The sequence below is a fragment of the Harpegnathos saltator genome, unplaced genomic scaffold (genome assembly GCF_003227715.2).
Source record: "Harpegnathos saltator strain DR-91 unplaced genomic scaffold, Hsal_v8.6 scaffold7, whole genome shotgun sequence".
NCBI lineage: Eukaryota > Metazoa > Arthropoda > Insecta > Hymenoptera > Formicidae > Harpegnathos > Harpegnathos saltator.
In genome coordinates, this window is record NW_020230537.1 from 618,821 (window position 1) to 638,589 (window position 19,769).

The following is a 19,769-nucleotide window of genomic DNA, read 5'->3' on the forward strand; positions in this document are numbered from 1 at the left end:
GTTTCATATAACTATCAGATCTATCTCTGCGATATTACGATTTTGCATTTTTGCAGTAAAAATAGCAATTATATTTATATACCATGGTATATTATAATATGTCGGAATTCTTATTGATTTGATTAAAACGATAGTTATTGTTTATTGTACATCCAATTGTATATAAATATCTGTGTCTATGTCTATAGTTTTGTAGGAGAATTCATTAGAATATATATTAATGACTTTGTATCTTTTGTAAACATTTAAAATAGTTAACACGAGTATTTGGCACATAAAACATCAATGATATTTTAGATTACTACGATTGTTATACTATCAATTTCAAACAAATAGTTACTGAGACCTTTTATGCTCTTGTAAGTATTACTAGATTTCTCACTTTTTTTTACAGTGAGCTCAGCAGAATGATTTATACACAGAGAATGAACATACCGGATGTATATGTGTTTACAGTAAAAAAGGAAGTATAAAAATATCTGATATTTGTACAATAGACAAAATATTGAGCCATATAAAATTACATAGAAAATAATTTCGCTTATAAAATATATTACAAAATATATTAACAGATACACTGAGATTTTGGAGATAAAAATAAATAAGACAATGACTCTATTCTAATTGAATGTCGATATAAGACAAAGAAAAAAGATAAATTAAGATGGATTAAAATAAAAATAAAATCGCAAACTCTATGATGTATTATCTCTGTTTTTTTTTTTATCATAAACTCACTTCGACAGTCTTTTATCTCAGGGAATATGTTATTTAAGCTTACATAAGCGTAAAACGGCCTCCTATTCTAAACACATAAATATGTATCACATGTAGGATCACAACACTGTTACAAATTCCATTTGCAGATAAAATTCATCTATGTATCAGTAATTAGTATAGTAATTTTGTTGAACATTTAGTAATAGGGCACTTTGAATTTGGGTTACTTTTACCTCTAAGCATTGGTGCGGTTGACACATAGTAAAAACGCGTTATTTCACGTGTTATCAGTAAAAGTCGCAGATAATTCTATAACGTTCTTGCTTATATACAGTGTTTTTTTTTCTTTTCCTTTGCTTCTTTTTGGTTTGAAAATATTTTCTCGGATAATGCGAGTTAAAAAACTAATATATGTATATTTGTTCAACAGCAGAAAATATATATGTATATATGCTTGTGTATATACGATGTGTGTTTTTCCGAGGGTGACAGAAAACAGTAAAAATCATTAAACCAATCTATCGGAAAACTAATCTAATTTGAAAAATAGACATCTGTCTTGTTTGTGAGAAGAGTACATGTACTTCGAGTGAACACTTTCCATTAAAAGCAGTTATTTCAAAAGTAACACTTTCTATCACACGTCGAGACGCGCTTTCCTTTTTTTCTGAACGTTACACCGATCTATTGCTATGCTTTCGCGTATAACGCGTTATCAGATTCGCACTACATCTTCAATAGAAATTGTTACCGATTCGTGATTATCACTATGTACGAAAATAACATGATATTTTATATGTAATAATACTCTTTAGTTAAAACTAAGTTGGTTACTAAAACGAACAACGAATGTGAATGTATATCATGGTCGGTATCCTTCGACATCGACCATGATATACATTCACATTCACACACATCAGGAGATTTACATTATCTAAAATAATCAAGGAGCTATCGTAAGAATAAAAAACAAAAAAAAACAAAAAGGTTAATCGTCGCGAGAATGGCGCTAACACCGATGATATTATTCCTCGCACAGTAATACTGAATCAAATCGTGAGAAGTCTCAAGAATTCCCGTTTGGCATCTCAATTCTTCAGATCACGATCAAATGACTGCGGAGAGTATATTGCTTCATATGTAAAGATTGTTTCCCCGCTTTACACGCGCCGAATAATTCGGATAACTGTTGAGATACTGATGCCGCGGACTTACTGATGGTTGCTTAGTTATACTCGCCATAGCGCAGCCCATCGCAAGTTCTAGTGCCCTGCACAATGTTTGATACAAAAGCCACGGCCATGGCTTGGGAAACTGCATGGTCGCTGGTTCTATACCGTACGGCACTGTCTCGGCGAGAAGTCCTGAAAACGAGTTACCTCAGCATTACTTTATTGGAAATGCATTTTGCCTAGTAGTAAATTACATCAATATTCCAATGAGCAAAATGTTAACAATATACCGACAAATTGACAGCAGATTAATGCGACCAATCCATCCATAGTCTTTTGTATCGGCATCTAATAACAGTGAGAATAATTTCTGCCTGCTCAATTCCTGCCGTCAGTCTATCGTCATATTCTGCCGGAGATTCTGTCATGTTACCGTATGGTCCAAAAATACGAGCGACATCCACGACGCATAGGATAATCCCCAAAATCGCAGTAGCGTACGTGACATTCAATACTCTCTGCACCTGAGACTTTCTGGCAGCCGCGGTGTTCGCTTCCGGTATATGTAGCGGGGTGTCGGATTTGGCTCGATTCACGTAAGCGATGTGATTCAATATCGAGTGAAGAGTAAAATCCGTACCCTGCAAACAAGACATATGATTTTTCGAATCGTGATGAAGTTTCCAAGTGACATAAAAGCTCTAGGAACATCCGAGAATCATCCAGGCATCGTTGGAAGACATCCAAGAATCAAGATATGCTTTAGATTCCCGTATTCTTTGAGTCGAAGCAACAAAGGTTGTACCACAACTCTGGCTTCACTGGACGTGTTCTCGGGAAGCAAATTGGTCTCCGCCGTGATGTCCTCAGGATCCTCCATATTCTTCCATGACAAATTCTTCTTGCGCAGCTTTGTTTCTTCGTTCTTACTCTTAGCCTTCTCGTTCATCAGCGCCGCCTTCTCGCTGCAGTCAGGCTGATCCGAATCGGACTCGGACTTCTCTTGTGTCTCCACTTTTACAGGCGGAACTATACTCTGGAAGTGAGTGGGACTCCTGTCCAGAGTCCGAATGCTGATGTCGCTACTGCGACGGTTTATAATTAACGGCTTGATATGAATGAATTCAGAGTTGCGTCGGCAAGTGCTCTCAGAGTTCCTGCGCGAGTCAACTCGAGGTTGTACGAAAGTACCGATATCGGAATTACGTCTTGAACCTGAAACGTCATTAGACAAAAATTAAACCAATCATCTACATGGCCCAATCAACATGTAAAAGTCCCCGACAAACTTAAGTGACGTCTAAAGGACAAGCGAGCAAGATTAGGATTAGTCTTCTAAACGCGCGCGCGCACATTATCTCCCTCTCCGGCAGGTAATTATCTGCATCATGCCTTTTCTTCGATAATTACCTGTAGGACTGAGATCCAGAACCTTGGGCAACCTGGAGTGCTCATCGGGCGGTAACATTCGCCTGGGTGTCCTGTTGCCGAAGTCGCTGTTCCTCCGCAACTTGGTCGCGAATTGCGAACCGCGGTTCTTCTCATGCGTGAAATCGGAGCATCTGCGTAGCTCCCTGATACTGCCCGTCGGCGTGATATTTTCCGAGTAACGTCGCGATATGCTGTCGGGCGAACGACTCCTTTCGATTTCGTCGCGCATCCTGGGTATATGACGTGGGCTGCCCTCCGTCGTGCGCCTGCACTCCGTCATCGAGGACGTATCCTCCTCATTGATGAATCTAACGCTACATTCGGAGTTCCGGCGCGAAGACTTTGCAGACGTGTCGCTGCCTCGTCGACTGGCCACAGAGCTCCTGCGACTCGGACTGGACACGGTTATGATTGGCAGATTGGCGGTCGATGGCGTAGGTGTAGGTGGTCTCACGTATACCTCCGGCACCGCCGATTTTTGCTCGTGCGAGGGCGATTGTACGATGCACGTGGGTATTGTAGGGTTGTAAACTTCCTTCTGCACTGGCTCTTCTATCTTGCACACTTTTGCGGTAGTCGTGACTCGCGATTCTGAAATTTTATATATTATTTCAATACATACGTACATGTGTGTGCGCTTGAGTGTGTTCCATGTACGCGGAGAAAAATATATTGTTAAGGAACATTATTGCTCAATTTATTTGCCTCCTTGTAAATAATAGTCTTATCTTCAACGAAGAATATTTCTTTCAAAGTTCGTCAAAGTTCATCTACTCGAAAGAAAACTTTATTTTCTTCTCAAAAATTACCTTGAGAAACTTCTTCCGTATTTTTATTCGCGTTTGTAGCTTCGGTTTCCTCCGGATCTTTGATCTTAGGGCCGAATAAAGTAGGTACCAGCGCGGCTGCGACTGAGGTCGCTAAATTGCTGTAGGGTGCCAGCATCGCGAGCTGCATGATACCTATATGAAACGAACAATTCTGTGAGTAAAATTTGCCGAAATTAATACGGTAGAGGTAAAATACCGATAACGGACCTTTCTGATGCGCGGTGGAGTTGTCCCGGGTCAACATACTGCTCGGCATAGTCCGGAGTAAGTGATTGATCTTGTAACCAGCATGTAAGAACGTCAAATATATGAGAACATTGCACATGAGAAATATCGTCTGTAACACGTATTTCGCCAAGTAGCAGTTGTGAGTGACCAGAACAATGTCGCTGGCGATGATGAAGAAGAAGTGAGCTGTTATGATGAGACTCAGGCACGATTCCTTTTGCATTCTCTCTGGACCAAACTTGAGCTGAAAGCGACCAAGCGTTCGCAGTAATGTATATTCGATCTCATAATTTACATATCTTCCTTACAATCTACCACACTAAGAATTAATTACCTGAGTCAATTGCAGGAACGCCAATTGGATGAGACAAAAAGCAGACGTTATGCACGGATATCCGATGTCCCACATAATCAATCCGATGACCTTGGGCATCGTCTCCTTGAGATTGTACGAGTCTATGAATAAGCAAGCAGCTCTTGAAACTCCAAGCAGACATAAGAATACGTTAATGGTCGACATAAACGGCCGGCTTGATATGAGAGACCTGGAAGCAAAAAGGAACGTTTATACATGAAGGTACAGATTTTTACGTTGCCGTATGATCGACGTATGATGTATGTATACATATGCATAATGTGTGTATTTAAATATACCTTAAATTTAGAATAGAGAAGAAGGTATAAAACCCAAGTATAAAGAAGAGACATGCGAAGCCGTAAATGTGCAATAGGAATATCCATGTCAAGTCTTGTTGTACTGAACTCCATGATGGAGCAGTGACCAGTAATTTGTCTAGGATCACAGCATTTGATGTATTTGACACACAGTTTTGTCCCGTAACAGGTGCTGAAGTTGTTGCGTTTATATCTACCAATAAAACATCAAGTAGAGAATGAAATAGATGTGTGTGTCATGCTAGAGCAACCTGACTGTACACAATACAACATAAATATGTACATCATGTACATAACTTGGAGCAAAATAATGTAGCTTGTTTATAAACCATTTGTCGCATTGTTTTACATAATTTGCAATTTGTTATTCCATATTTGTGCTGTACAGGCTCTTAAGCTTTGCTCCAACAAGAATTACACACCAAACTTCATATATATGCTGTTATCTGATTGCCTTAGAATGTATTTTACATACAAAAATGGCACTTACTACTATTCTATATATGTTAAATATATATGTATATGTATATTAAAAGTTAAGATAAAAGAATAAAAAACTGACCATGAGTCCAATTAGCCAGTCTATCCATAATCCCTTGATATGTCCACAGCACATTACTGAATTTTCTAATTAATAATCAGCCTTATAAATAGAGACAATCGTCGCAATGCGTGTCATTTGACGTTGCACGTTCTACTCGGAAATGTGGTAGCAGCAACAGGCTTTACCTATAGAATGACTTGATTCACACACCCCTTCTCACTGCATGCACAACCACTGTCTCCCTTCAGTCAGGAATATTGATCTTGGTTGAAGAGAGCTGGAGGGGGCACTCATGCTCACCAAAGCAACTAGCCCGTCAGTTGTTTATCTTTAGAGTTTAAATGGAGCAGTGTTAAATTTATCGGTCTACGTTACGTTGATTCACAAGTTTGTTATTTTTGTTTAAAGGAAACTTTTGTCTTAGTTGAATAAACATTTTCTAAGAGATAAGACTTCTCCAATATTATATATAAAAATATTGGAAAACTGAATGGTTAAAAATAGTTTCATGATACACGACGTTTAATATATTAAATATCGGAATTGTAATTTTGAAGAAAATCACGTCCTGCGAACAGAACATTATAGATATTGATTAATAAAATTTTGAACTTCTTTCTTTCTGGAAATAATCAATTCCTTATAAATATTATTTATGTAAATTTCTAATGAATTTTTGAGAGAAATTGAATAAAATTTTGTAATAACGACTGTCACAAAAACTGTTACCAAAATATTATATTATGAAAATCAATATATTTTATATTTAACATTTATTCTTATATCTATTATATTCTTGGTGGTCTTTTATAATAAAAGAGATATTTATTATATTTATCATATAATATGTATATATTATATATTTTTGATAAACAAAACAAATTGCATCATGCATAATATTAAATAGATATAATGAAATATATATATATATTTTTATGATTTAATCTATGAAACGAGTTTTATGAAATGTAATATATATACAATCATCATATGATATACAGTAACACATGTTATCATACATGGCAGATATTTTGGAAGCACTGTGGTACATCCAAAAAGTTTCTCACTTCGCTCAATGAATGTGACAAGCTCTCACTGCTACCAGTTGCAGAAGAATGAATACTGGACTCATAACTTCTGAGTACTCTAATGTACTTTGTCCAGTAAGCTTTTTACATAGCAGATACTTAAAGACAAAGATCAAGAGTAATGATATGAGACTCCATACTGCTCTAAAAATAGCCGCTTTGATCATTCCTTCCATGTGCATCCTTATAAATATGATAGCACAAAAATATGTATTCAAGCTATCAGCTACAAAAAGCGGTGAAAACACGGTCCACCATCCTGATGGTTCCAAAAAATAATTATTATCTAATTTGAAAGCTAGTAGAATAGTGAAGATTGTTAAAGAAATTAAATTGATCCACATCTCAAAGAGTGTTAACCCTAACAAGTGGACTACTTCGTCCAAGGAGAAAATCATTGTGAAGTTAATATGACTCTGTGTGTATCTATAGTGTTATAATTATAAATTAGATTTTTGTTACTCTATTATGCAGAGTCTTGTTATTCAAACGCATTGACTTATTGAGTCACATCAGTTCGTAGACCTTAGTACAGCCACAGGTATTTTCCTGAACACACGGATATGTATGGCAGAGTTCTGTCTGTTGTTTATTTCATCATCCATATCGTCATTCAATGATTCTAGCTTATCTGTAACAGAAGAAATTTCATTACAAATCTGATACTGATCCGTGTAAATTAGAAATATTTAATTTATATAAAAACAGATAATCATACCTTCTAACTGCACGGTAGAGGTTTTTATATCAAGATCTAAACATCCATGATGAATTTCATTCAATCGCAAAGCCAGACTAGTAGCTTTATACACAGCAGCTCCAAGACCGTGAATTATTAATTCTGATGCGCCATTATCGAATAGTTTTTCACACTTGTACAACTGTGCCTGAAAATGTTTACAAATACTTAACAATATAATAAAACGTTCTCGAAATAAACGTATACTTTTAAATTTGAATTGTCAAATGGTTGAGGTTATGATTAGAACCGAATTGATGTACCTTGAAGTGACTTTTATTGTTCACGAAAATATCCTTGCTGCCTTTCCTGTTGAATTTCGAGAATTTCGTCTTTCGTAGAACGTACTCCGAGGACGATAACGTCTTGTCGTTTTCACGACACAAACGTTTACGTTTGGAGGCGATGTTATCCACGTTCAACTTGTTATCCACTTCAGCCATTCTTTCTTGCAGGCATCGACGAGATACTAATAAAGACCGCTGGTCTTACGGGATTTACTAAGTACCAGAGAAAGTAGAGTACCTCTAGTAAAGCCAGCGGCACACGGTGCTTGTTTTCGTGCTGGATTGTTTGCTGGATGAAAATACTGCGTTCTGATTGGTGCATTTCCATCCATCTTCGGAAATGTACCAATCACAACGCAATATTTTCATCCAGCAAGCAATCCAGCACGAAAACAAGCACCGTGTGCCGCTGGCTTTAAGCCTGCGTCACACTACGGATTGAAGATCAAGGATTGCGGATTGAAGATTGAAATTTGACCAATCGGAATAAAGTACATCAAAACCGAAGTTCGTCGATTTGTCGAAATCTAATCTTCAATCCGCAATCCTTGATCTTCAATCCGTAGTGTGACACGGGCTTTAGGCTGCGTTCCGATATTTACCGCGAGTACTGAAAATACATAGTTTGTGTCACGTATACTATATATTTTCAGTGCTGGCAGTGAATATCGGAACGTAGTCTAAACGTCAGCAGCTGTCGGAATACAAACATGGCGACACTGGTGCTTGTTTAAAGAGTTTGGACGCGTTTTTACTCCTTTTACTATAAAAGAACTTAATTGTTTAACGGGTAACAACGACGAGTACAATGGGCAACGCTGACACAAAACTAAACTTCCGTAAGGCCGTAGTGCAATTGACGTCGAAAACTCAGGTAAAATGCTTCTTGTTTACTGCCTGACTGAGTAACATATGATTGGTTGACAGATCAATTGAAAGAAAATTTTTAATAGGATTATCGATTTATAACGATAATTCTTTACAAATATAATTAAAAAATAAAATTTGTTGTATTATTATATACAATTAAACTCAGAATTTATAATTGAACATTAAAAGTTTTGAAATATTAAGAGTGCTTTCTTTATATTAAGAAACAGAAGTTTTTTGTAAAAAACTTGAATATGATACTATTATCTGTCGCTAATAGAAACTTATTAATAATTTATATACTACATTAACAGGTGATTGATGCATCAGATGATACATTTTGGGACCAGTTCTGGTCTGAGAACGTTACCAATGTTCAAGATATCTTCACTTTGATTCCGGCCCCAGAAATTCGTATATTAAGGGAAGAAGCACCTTCTAACTTAGCAACATTGTGTTACAAGGCAGTTGAGAAGTTAGTCAAGGCAGTAGACAGTAGTTGCAGGACTCAGCGAGAGCATCAGACTGTTCTGAACTGCTGCCGTTTACTCACACGTTTGTTACCTTATATATTTGAGGATTCTGACTGGAAAGGCTTTTTCTGGTCCAGCCTACCTGGGAAAGATAATGAGGAGAGTTTGCCATTGGCCCATTCTCTATTGAATGCACTCTGTGTAAGATATTTGAAATATATTTAAAAAATATTTTTTTTTAACATAATAAATTGTGCCCAAAGTAATCTGCGACTTTGTTTTTAGGATCTGTTGTTTTGTCCTGATTTTACTGTAGCTGCTAGCAGAAAGTCAGGACCGGTAATTCTGAATTATAGTTATTAAAGATGCAACAAAAAAATGTGTGTGTCTCTTATTCAAACTCATATATCTTTGCAGGATAAAGCCGAAGAGTTGCAGTCGATAGATAGTTGTGAGTATATCTGGGAAGCAGGAGTAGGTTTTGCATATTCACCACCCAGATATCCCATTCTCGACTCAAATCGTACGGAATTGCTGAAACTGCTGTTGACATGCTTCAGCGAAACGATGTACAATCCGCCGGTGGATTTGTCAGTTATGCCAAACAGATGGATTCAACACCTAACCAGCAGTGAAAACAGGTGATTCATTTCGATGAAAATTATTATGTCGATCGCGTACAAAATGTGTATTAAATGCTAATTACGTACGATTGCTCGTAGACATGTATTGCCTATGTTCACGTCACTGTTGAACACTGTGTGTGCTTACGATCCGGTCGGTTATGGGGTGCCGTATAATCATTTGTTGTTTACCGACTCCTTGGAGCCTCTCGTCGATGTCGCATTGCAGATTCTAATCGTGACATTGGATCACGATACTACAGGCGGTGCGCCATTGGAGGAGGGCACGATCGGCGACAATTTGTTCATCAATTATTTAAGTCGAATTCATCGCGATGAAGGTAACATCTTTTTCCGGGGCAACTTATCGTAGATCTATGTTTCTAGCTGAATTAAATTGCATTGTTCACCTTCGAAGTGAAATAAACATGCAATCTAGCATTGAAGAGAAAAAGAATAAAGTTCTAGTACAATATTAATGAAAAGGAAAGAATTCATATATGAAGATATGAAAACTTTGCCATTGGTTCTTTTCATTTGTGAATTATTTCATCAAGTCAGAATTAATCTGTGCAAGACCCGTTGTTGGTTTCTATCCGCAGACTTCCAATTTGTCCTGAAGGGTATCACCAGATTGTTGAACAATCCACTGATGCAAACTTACCTACCAAACTCAACCAAGAAAGTGCATTTTCATCAGGAACTGTTGGTATTCTTTTGGAAGATGTGCGACTACAATAAGAAGTTCTTATATTACGTGCTAAAGAGCTCAGACGTCCTGGAAGTTCTCGTGCCGATACTTTATCACTTGAACGATTCACGCGCTGACCAATGTAATTGTTCATCCTCTTATTCTTACGTTTACGTAATAGAACAGAGAAAACGAATTAACTATGTTTTTAATCCAATAAATTAAACTTCAGCACGAGTTGGTTTGATGCATATTGGTGTATTTATCTTACTTCTCTTGAGCGGAGAGCGTAATTTTGGCGTGAGACTGAACAAGCCGTACACAGCTACAGTGCCTATGGATATTCCCGTTTTTACAGGTATGATAACGTAAATTACCTGATGATCTTAAAGGTAATTGGATTGCAGTTGATCGTAATTATTGAGCTTGCTTGTGAGACTATTAGTTGCACTCTAGCGTATTTTTTTAACCCATTGCGGTCGGTGCCGCCACAGTGGCGGCATTCGCAAGTCGTCGTAGAAGTCGGTGCCGCCAGGCTGGCATTAATGATCGCCTGGCGCGCGGTACGGCGAGCGAGGCTAGCGATAATGAAAGAAAACCATCCTCCCGATGCTAGATTCAAATGTTTAGATCAACTTGCAGATATCAATCTCTTTATTGATCTCTTCGAAATCTGCCGACCACAAAGGATTAATCGCTATCATTACGTTTCAGGAACGCATGCCGACCTCTTGGTCACTGTATTCCACAAAATCATCACGACTGGTCATCAGAGACTGCAACCGTTATTCGATTGTCTGCTGACGATCCTGGTCAACGTTTCGCCGTACTTGAAAACTCTGTCCATGGTGGCAAGCACGAAATTGTTGCATTTATTGGAAGCATTTAGTACACCATGGTTTCTATTCTCGGCGCCCACTAATCACCACTTGGTGTTCTTTCTACTGGAGATCTTCAACAATATTATCCAAGTAAACATGATCGTGTATCATAAAGAACAGGAAGAAGATAGAAGACGACCTTTATTCCTCGTGTTTTTCGTTTTTAGTATCAATTCGATGGGAACAGCAATTTAGTGTATACTATAATACGCAAACGGCAAGTGTTCCATGCGCTCGCGAACCTACCCAGTGACTGCAACACGATCGCAAAGTCTCTCAGTAAGAGGCAGCGTCGTCATGTACCCGCTAGCACATCCAACGAGAATGTCAGCGAAGCCGCGATGGAAGGATCGCATCCAGCGCAACCCGCCGAGCCCGGCACTCTGAAGGCGTCCTTATTGGAAACTCCAGGTGAGCTCCCTTTGGCGGTCGATTGTAACTTCATTTGAGCTTGCTTCATGTCTGTGTCTGAAACTGTACAAGTTGCTTTTGCGATAAAACAGGTATAGAGAAGATGACGGAGAAAGAATCAGCGCATCCGCTGAGTCCAGCAGCGAGTGTCGACATTGGCAAGTCCATCAATAATCGCGAGTGCAAAACTCCGGACGTTACGGAGGAAGATTCGACGAACGCGATCAAAAACTCCGTAGTACCGGTAAGAATCGCGTCGACGCATCGTCTGCGACTGATTACTTGTCGCGTGTGCTCTTTATGACCAAAATCTATTCCGAGCAGAAGGGAGGCATTCGTGTGGCGGAGCAGGCGAATAATTCCAACGTCAACAATGTGAACCAGTGGGTGCCGTCCAGCGACTGGGTGTACCAATGGAAGAGCAAGCTTCCTTTGCAGACCATCATGCGACTGCTTCAGGTGCTTGTGCCGCAGGTCGAGAAGATCTGCATCGACAAGTGAGTATGAGTGCTGAATCGTTCTTTCGCTCTTAGGAAAACTGAATATTCAAACATACGCATCTCTAAATATTTCTTTCTTCTTTTTAATAACACAAAAACGAAGGTATATATATAGTCTTTCGAAAATAATACATTTAGAAAAGATCGCACTAATAATATATTAAATAATATATTAATATTAAATAATATATTAAATAAAACTAATAATATATTAAATAAATAATATAATATATTAAATAAATATATATATATATATAGTCTTTCGAAAATAATACATTTAGAAAAGATCGCACTAATAATATATTAAATGGAGAATATAAAGGGCTTGATAAAGATTTGTTGACGAATCTCATAGTGTGATAAATTGAACGACAACACGTTGATATTTATATTCCTATGAAGTTAAGTGTTGTCGTTTATATTATTGTGCAGAGAAACATTCCGATTTTAATCCAGATTTTCTTCAATAAAAATATCAACGTGTTTTGGTCTTTTGAATTTGAGCGGTCTTTCTTCCAGCGGCCAGACATGGTCGTACAAAGCAACAACAATATCGTTTCCATTCACGTGTTTTATTGATCTGATTAACGCTACAGAGGACTGACGGACGAGAGCGAGATCTTGAAATTCCTGCAACACGGTACCTTGGTCGGCCTGTTACCGGTACCGCATCCTATTCTTATCAGACGATATCAGGCTAATCCTGGCACGACTGCATGGTTTCGCACGTACATGTGGGGCGTGATATATCTGAGAAACGTCGAGCCACCCATATGGTACGACACAGACGTCAAGCTGTTCGAAATCCAAAGGGTTTAGATAGCGCACGGAGAATGATCGCTAGATTCTCGTATCTCGTTATCGTTTGCGCCAAATATTGTTGCTGGCAGTGCGCAAGAGGCTGAGATTCATCAAATTCGCTATCGTGTACGATGAAATTTATTATTAGTGCCGTTGCTATGAACATTAATCGAAATGAAAGATTCTTGACGGAACATAGTAATTCCATTCGCCTCTTCAAGAGCTTGAGAAAGTTGATTTAGATTTCATTCTCTTTCCCTCTGCTTTCAGATGTAAATTAAATAATTATTATTGTAAGATACAATAAATATTTATATAGCTTTAAGATAGGATCCCTCGAGCTCTTGCAAAAGTGTATTGAACCATTAGAATCCTTCAATTTGACTGATATCTAACCGATTTTCCGTCTTCTCGAGGAGAGAACTGGAAATAATTGACGACATTGGCTATTTAGAGAAATTATTTCGGAATTATTTAAATAATTTCTCCGAAAGATTGTTATTACTTTCACTAGTCTCTATAATTAGTTTTAAGCGACTATGTAAGATTGAAAAAAAGACGGAGAATCGGTTGAATCTCGGTTAACAACGATCAGTGTTCAAAAGAACGGCTCTGATGAAACAGAGTGAAAAACGAAGGTTGAATTACAAGTATTTTATCTCGTTTCTTCGATAATTATGTACTTTTGACACGACAGCCTCCGAAGTACTTTCATCTCGGTGAAAGATACATGTCTCTGTACGAGATCATAAACGTGGTTTGTAATCGGGATATCATTGATTTATTATTATTATTATTATTATTATATGCTTCGAAGAGACTGTAATCTCGCGTTTGTATCATAGTAATATATGTACTGTCACTTGATGGAAAAGATGTATCGTTGATCTCGAAGAAAAATTCACAAATCGTTCGTTATAATTTATGACTTATTTCCTGATTTTTATTTTATGATTTATTTATTTATTACTTAATATTACTGAAAACTGAAAAACTTTGTGATCTATCTGTGAAAAGAAATTCACAATTCAAATTTCACTTGCATTTTGCTGGTCGATTGTATTACTGATTTTATCGTGATCCACGAACAAAAGTTCTCGACAGCTGTTTCTTCAAGACCGACGATATCGTAATACAATTATCATTAATCAGAGCTAGAGAACTCACCTTTTTCGTAACACGTGCGCGTGAAGCAACTTCACGAGGAAAGATCTTTTTTATTTGCCTTCATCTTGTCGTCGCGTGTGCTTCGTGTACGATTTAAACACACTTATTTCATCAATCTTACGGAAGAACTGCGCTGTATCTTTGCTATATGAGTCCGCTGTTATTAGCTGCGCTCTCTGCTCATTTATTTGGCTTCTTTCTCTTCTCTCTTACTGACACGAGTAGAAATTTATTTCCATTGTATCTACTTCGTGTCGAGAGAGCACAGATAATAAGAATGAAGTCGATGGAAACATTTAAACGACACTTCGCGTGCGGCGAACAGACTGCAATTTTCTTAAACTGTGACTCGTAGGAAGAGAAAACGAACTTTAGGTCCGTTTATTCTTTTCAGCTGCACTTTCTTACGCTTCCCGTAACTCAGAATAAAAAGAATATATATTGAGACGGCAGAACGAAAAAGATAAAAGAATTTCGCGAAGTGAATGGAAACAAGACTCACATTCTCCAATTTTATTTCTTTCATACCGAGATAAGTAGATTCTCTATTTGTCTATGTGACTGTGCATATGCGAGTTGTCTTCTTTCAAATTTTACTTTGATGATTTTTTTTGCATTTGAGAACGCATGTGGAGGTAACGGAGAATCCGAGTCTTGTTTCTTCACACTTCTCTCGATTGAAATGTGTTTCTTTAAGTGCAGTTAAAAAGTACGGTGAATTTTGTACATCACGATACGGTTGCGACTTACAGTTACAAAGAACGTTCAAACGAGATCTCACATTAGTGTGTATTATATGTAGCTATCCTTAAATATACAGGGTTATGACGTAAGCGATCATTTTACATGCGTACATGCACCACGCTCTCTTTCTCTCCCCATTCACGCATTCATTCACCGAGAAAAAGAGAAATACAAAATCGTATTATGATCTGACGCGCCAGCTCGTAGCTTTTCCTAACATCTGTGTTACATGTCGCAAAGTACAGTGAAACTCTGCGCGTGTGTCTCGCATATCGTGAAGCACGCGATACACGCGGTGCATACGATATTCGATGAGCGCATTCAGTAAACGCAACACGATTGTTCTTACCTTTATATTACGGATCGGTACCGAACTCATTTGACAGTTAAGCGAATAGTCGGCGGATTTTTGTGTCCGGAGGATCGCGTTTCACACTTTTTTAAGATACTAGAGATATTACTCGTTACTAAAATCACATTTTATTCGTAATAAAATGTTGGTCCCACAGATGGGACATTCGTTTCAGAAAGGTCGAATCGGTTTTCGTGAAGAAATTAACGCACTACGTACGTTAAACATGCCGATTATCGAACACTCCGTATTATTATCAGTTCGTCGTAAGTGGCGACCGAGTCATGTACGTGCGTCTCGCGAATTTTTCATGTCCCGACTCGAATCGCACGCTTAAATTTGTGCGCTTCTTTTATATCGTGTGAATGGATGCATATTTATGAGTGTCCTGTGTGTTTAAATGCGTTTAATAAAACACTCTATAGGCATCCTGCAGTAAAGATACGTAGTCAAGGTATCGAACGGACGCAACAACGGTCCAACGATTCTCCTGGAAATGTTTTATAATTTAACGATCGAAAAGCAGCTAAAAAATGCGAACGTCTTCACGGAGTCTTAAAGTAAGGAAATGCACCTTGATATAAAATCGCAATTTAGAAGGGAGAGAGAGAGAAAGAAAGAGAGAGAGAGAGAGAGAGAGAGAGAGAAAGAGAGAGAGAGAAAGAGAGAGAGAGAGATGCGTCAGAGCCAGATCGAGAGTTAAAGTACACTCGCATCAGCTGTCTAATCAAAAGTGTGACTAAACTTTGTCTGTTCGTTTCAAACTTTCTTCAACGACACACAGTTGGTTACACACTCAAGCCAACATCAAAACAACTGGACACACAGATCTTCGATATTCTCATTTGGCATTTTTAGTTAGACAGCTGTTAACGTGAATCCGCACTTTAGCTTTGATTCGAGCACCTCTCCTAAAGTATAAAACTAGTCACAGAAGAACCAAAACGTAAACGAGCGGATGAATGTTTACCGTTTACAACTGTATGTACGCTGTATGACCTAAACCTAAGTCAAATATATCGTACAGTCTCGTATATGATTGCAGTGTATAAGATTAGAATACAATTTTATCCGCATCAAATGCAAATTCGTTGGTGAATACAATCGTTCTCGATTTGTATTGATACCCGCTAAAAAATAATTTCACACGAATTTCTCTCATTTTCTCCTTTCAAATCCTCGCCGCGTGTATATAGTGTGTACGTGTACGTGAGTCGTCAATGTTACATCATTGCATTCTTATCACAGACGTGAAAAATCACCTATTCTATGGATTCATGCCCGCTTGTTACGAACTTGCAGTAACAAGGGAATGCGACGTATTCACGCGTAATCGATCGTCGAAAGTCTTATAATCGTATTGGAAGTGTTTCGAGTGATTCGGGATCAGAGTTCAAGGAAGCGCGTACTCCTTATCCTAGGTCTGAGACGACGTCTCAGTACAAATCATGGAAGAATAGATCGTTGAAGAGAAGAGAGACGATTTATCGGAATGAATTCGGCAACGATGCTCGCACTTTCGAGGCTGAATCTCCGCGAACAGAAAATTCACCGTACGGGAATTACCGGCTCGCATCAAATTATTCTCTCTCGAGGTTTAAACAAGCGGTTCGCTCGCTAATGGCGCTCTATCTCGAATCACTCTGTATTGTAATCTCGCAGTTTCTATACTTTTGGCGTGTAGGGGCGCAGCCCAGAATTTCGAGGCCCGGGACGATCGTCGGCGAGCTTCACGAACATTCTCTCTTAACTCTACTACCTTCCAAAGACTCCCCTCATCTCTCCCTTTCATCGAGCTGTCGCTACACCCCTGAATAGACGTGAAAATGTCGAAAGAAGAAAAGTTCTGCAGAGAAAGTTCATGCCAGGCGACCTTTCCCCGATCGATTTTCCCGCTTTTTTGCGAGCGAGTTAATCGCACGGTTCAACCGTTTCATGCGAGCAGAAAATCATGCACGCAGTGTCGCACGCCACAATACTTTCTCGCTCGATCATTTGGCTCGATCTCATAGCGGTCTGCCGATTTCATCGTCAGACCTTGTCGTTCGTAGTTCCTCACGTTCCTATCGTTCTCTAGCTCATGTCGCAGCCACGAGAAGCGACAGAAGCCCGGATCGATAACAGATCGTCGGCTTGATTTCCCACCGGTCTCCGCCGGTTTCATCGCATGACCTTGTCGTAAGACGGCGGCGGCGCCTCGTCCGTGGTATTAGGCGGCGGTATCAGAATGGCGATGTGATAAGGTGGCGGAGGCGGGTTCTGTCTCACCGTCGTCGGTGGCGGCGGGTTCTGCCTCACCGTCGCTGGCACCGTCGGCCTCACGCTCTCGCCGACGGACACGTCGGTGGCGCTCGTCAGGGCAGCGATATGGTCCTCCTGCATGCGGTGCTCCGGCCGGCCGTGGCTCTGAACGCGGCAGAAGATTGAATACAGGCACGCGATCAACAACAGCAGCAGCAGCCCGCAGAACACAAGTATCTCCAGTCCCGGTCCCTGACCAAGTGACAAAGCACGATTACGAATCGTGGGAGAGACGGATGAGGAAGAACGAAAATGCAGATAAACGCCAGGATCACGTTGATCTACTGCTGTTAAGGGTAGAAAGCCGGCATACGCTCACCCGATAACCAAAGTAGAATTTAGCGGCGGCTACGAAGGTCGACGCCACGACGAAGGTGATCCATATGCCGCAACGCAGCCGGAAGCCAGCCAGTTCCGCGTCGCTGAATTCGGAAAAGCCCAGTATACCCCTGTTGGTGCCGTTCGCGGTCGCGTTGGGCAGTATCAGTTGATTGTTGCTAGTGTCGGTGACGTTGCTGCGAACAACCCGCGCGCGAAACGATAAGCCGTTGCGTGCCTTATCTCTTATTTAAGCGCGGGACTGCGAGCCGAGGGCGATTCATTTATAAGTACTTTCCGTTGTGATAGAGACATGTATAAGTGAGTCACCCTGTATATAGGAAGAGCATGTTCCTCAGAATCTCCTCTTAGTAGACCTTTTTGTGTTTCATTAATTACTTGGGGATGTTGTGCAGCTGGGCGAGCCGGCTGGCCCGGAGTGACGACGAACCGTGCCGACTGTTCTCGTTGCGAACCCGCGTGCTCGGCCGGCTGACGTTCCGGCAGGAACTGACGTTACTAGGTCCAGCCGTGTTTCCGACCGCATTACCGAGGCCCATGAGTCGAGGCACTGGTGTCACAACACTCCTGAGCTCACCGCCATGCAAACATCGGTCTGCGAGTGAACATTAGTTCTGGTTTGTGGTTCTCCAATATCCTGATCTGTGTCTCTATGTGACCACATACTTACTGAAATACGTCTTGGGTACAGGTGTGGCAGGGTATCGGCGGCAGGTGAAGCCGTAGTACCTGCCCGCCGGCTTGTTGATCCAGAAGTGCATGAGAGTCGATATGGCGTGGGCGCGAGGATCTTTCTCAGAGATCCATCATTGACTGGTGATGCAGCACCTTCCTTTGGCGTCCCTCGGCCACTGGCAAGTACTTCCTTCCTCTAGCTAAACTAGATACAATACTCTTCCCCAGGGGACTGCTGTTCAAGTGCCCCTGCTTCTCATGTGTCCCAAGTTACTGGGTCCAACTGGTTGCTGATACCACATATCATTCATTGTGTGTCGCGTCTTATCGTCGACGGCAACGATGCTTATTAGGCCTGTCTAAAGAGAAGTTGCGCGTCATTACGCTCCGAGTTCTGAAAATAGATATTAAATGTTTCAAGGTACAAAAGCAAATCTAGTGAAATTTGAAAAGTCTATTGTTACTTTTAGCAAAAGAGCCGATGAAACAATAATCTACGAAGAGAAAGACTGTAAGAGACACAGGGGGAAACGAAAATACGCGGATAAGATACAGGAATGCAAGAGGACAAAGAGAGAAATTAATTACAGAGAGAAAGTGTAGAGAGTAGAATCAAAGGGGGACAGACCCTGTGATCCACGGCTAGGTTAATTCTTGTTGCTCGCGCTATCCTTACTTGTGCTTGTGCATTTCAAATAAGATAAACATACATTCAGGCTTCAGCTGGGCAGAGAAGAGGGGGAATTGCAAGCAAGATGTATAAAGAACGAGTGGAGAAGATTGTATTCGCCGCTCTTCAGAAAACAGAGGAGAGAAAAGAACGTCCACCACGATACTCACACCACACGCTTCCCTTCCTCACTCGTGTTTCGATAAGTCACAATAAAATGTCATGTTTGCGTCCTCTTCTTCTTCTTCTTCTTCTTCAATAGATGGCTCTGTGCATACAATATGATACAATAGATACTCCAACGCCACTCACAAAATGTTTGCGTCCTCGCGTGGGACCTTATTACGCGTTCGATGTGAGAAACGCAAAATAGCAAGGCCCATCGCCGGTGCCTCCGTCGTTACGATTGTAAAAGGAAACCGCACCGCACGACAATACGAGTCGATAATAGCGGGGAAAAGCCTGAGAACGACCACACCGATGTGTTTTCCGTGCAAACGATCGAGCGATGCGCCATCTACATCTGTTTCCACGATGAAGCCGTTCGATTGCGCTTA

The 19,769-nt window shown here is 40.0% G+C and overlaps 5 protein-coding genes across 6 annotated transcripts; 1 reads left to right on the plus strand and 4 right to left on the minus strand.

Annotated features, from left to right (window-relative positions):
• Positions 1-1,401: 1,401 nt before the first annotated feature.
• Positions 1,402-5,646, minus strand: LOC105189677 (uncharacterized). The gene is made up of 9 exons (XM_019844455.2): positions 5,619-5,646; positions 5,036-5,249; positions 4,716-4,926; positions 4,361-4,625; positions 4,133-4,285; positions 3,303-3,914; positions 2,698-3,107; positions 2,326-2,533; positions 1,402-2,084 (listed from the first exon to the last, which is right to left on the minus strand). The coding sequence occupies exons 1-9, from the start codon at positions 5,644-5,646 to the stop codon at positions 1,855-1,857; spliced, it is 2,331 nt and encodes a 776-aa protein (XP_019700014.1). The 3' UTR covers positions 1,402-1,854.
• Positions 5,647-6,515: 869 nt separating this feature from the next.
• On the minus strand, positions 6,516-7,120 carry LOC105189676 (transmembrane protein 203). Its single transcript, XM_011151943.3, has one exon. The coding sequence runs from the start codon at positions 7,084-7,086 to the stop codon at positions 6,673-6,675; it is 414 nt and encodes a 137-aa protein (XP_011150245.1). The 5' UTR covers positions 7,087-7,120; the 3' UTR covers positions 6,516-6,672.
• Positions 7,121-7,158: 38 nt separating this feature from the next.
• On the minus strand, positions 7,159-7,929 carry Rpp20 (ribonuclease P protein subunit p20). The gene is made up of 3 exons (XM_025305559.1): positions 7,691-7,929; positions 7,407-7,575; positions 7,159-7,319 (listed from the first exon to the last, which is right to left on the minus strand). The coding sequence occupies exons 1-3, from the start codon at positions 7,868-7,870 to the stop codon at positions 7,201-7,203; spliced, it is 468 nt and encodes a 155-aa protein (XP_025161344.1). The 5' UTR covers positions 7,871-7,929; the 3' UTR covers positions 7,159-7,200.
• Positions 7,930-8,399: 470 nt separating this feature from the next.
• Positions 8,400-13,162, plus strand: LOC105189679 (protein HID1). The gene is made up of 12 exons (XM_011151948.3): positions 8,400-8,588; positions 8,899-9,258; positions 9,343-9,396; positions 9,475-9,698; positions 9,780-10,021; positions 10,283-10,513; positions 10,604-10,729; positions 11,086-11,342; positions 11,420-11,663; positions 11,756-11,907; positions 11,988-12,160; positions 12,760-13,162. Exons 1-12 carry the CDS (start codon positions 8,523-8,525, stop codon positions 12,980-12,982), a joined length of 2,352 nt encoding a protein of 783 aa, XP_011150250.1. The 5' UTR covers positions 8,400-8,522; the 3' UTR covers positions 12,983-13,162.
• A 1,646-nt stretch (positions 13,163-14,808) lies between these two features.
• On the minus strand, positions 14,809-19,608 carry LOC105189680 (uncharacterized). 2 transcript variants are annotated; one of them, XM_011151949.3, is made up of 5 exons: positions 19,383-19,608; positions 18,538-18,936; positions 18,246-18,462; positions 17,848-18,043; positions 14,809-17,720 (listed from the first exon to the last, which is right to left on the minus strand). In XM_011151949.3, the coding sequence occupies exons 2-5, from the start codon at positions 18,626-18,628 to the stop codon at positions 17,388-17,390; spliced, it is 837 nt and encodes a 278-aa protein (XP_011150251.1). In that variant the 5' UTR covers positions 18,629-18,936; positions 19,383-19,608; the 3' UTR covers positions 14,809-17,387. The 2 variants fall into 2 exon arrangements, with proteins under 2 accessions (XP_011150251.1, XP_011150252.1); XM_011151950.3 differs by lacking the exon at positions 19,383-19,608 and adding an exon at positions 19,171-19,259.
• Positions 19,609-19,769: the final 161 nt, after the last annotated feature.

Coding starts and splice junctions, on each gene's coding strand:
- LOC105189677 (XM_019844455.2), bottom strand. CDS start 5,646: ATGGATAGACTGGCTAATTGGACTCATG. Junction 5,250..5,618: donor ACTGGCTAATTGGACTCATG/GTCAGTTTTTTA, acceptor TTTTATTGGTAG/ATATAAACGCAACAACTTCA. Junction 2,534..2,697: donor CCAGTGAAGCCAGAGTTGTG/GTACAACCTTTG, acceptor TCTTGTTTGCAG/GGTACGGATTTTACTCTTCA.
- Rpp20 (XM_025305559.1), bottom strand. CDS start 7,870: ATGGCTGAAGTGGATAACAAGTTGAACGTGGATAACATCGCCTCCAAA. Junction 7,576..7,690: donor ACAATAAAAGTCACTTCAAG/GTACATCAATTC, acceptor AAACATTTTCAG/GCACAGTTGTACAAGTGTGA. Junction 7,320..7,406: donor CTCTACCGTGCAGTTAGAAG/GTATGATTATCT, acceptor CTTCTGTTACAG/ATAAGCTAGAATCATTGAAT.
- LOC105189676 (XM_011151943.3), bottom strand. CDS start 7,086: ATGATTTTCTCCTTGGACGAAGTAGTCCACTTGTTAGGGTTAACACTC.
- LOC105189679 (XM_011151948.3), top strand. CDS start 8,523: ATGGGCAACGCTGACACAAAACTAAACTTCCGTAAGGCCGTAGTGCAA. Junction 9,397..9,474: donor CTAGCAGAAAGTCAGGACCG/GTAATTCTGAAT, acceptor ATATCTTTGCAG/GATAAAGCCGAAGAGTTGCA. Junction 11,908..11,987: donor TCAAAAACTCCGTAGTACCG/GTAAGAATCGCG, acceptor TATTCCGAGCAG/AAGGGAGGCATTCGTGTGGC.
- LOC105189680 (XM_011151949.3), bottom strand. CDS start 18,628: ATGCACTTCTGGATCAACAAGCCGGCGGGCAGGTACTACGGCTTCACC. Junction 18,463..18,537: donor TGTACCCAAGACGTATTTCA/GTAAGTATGTGG, acceptor GTTCACTCGCAG/ACCGATGTTTGCATGGCGGT. Junction 17,721..17,847: donor AATTCTACTTTGGTTATCGG/GTGAGCGTATGC, acceptor TCACTTGGTCAG/GGACCGGGACTGGAGATACT.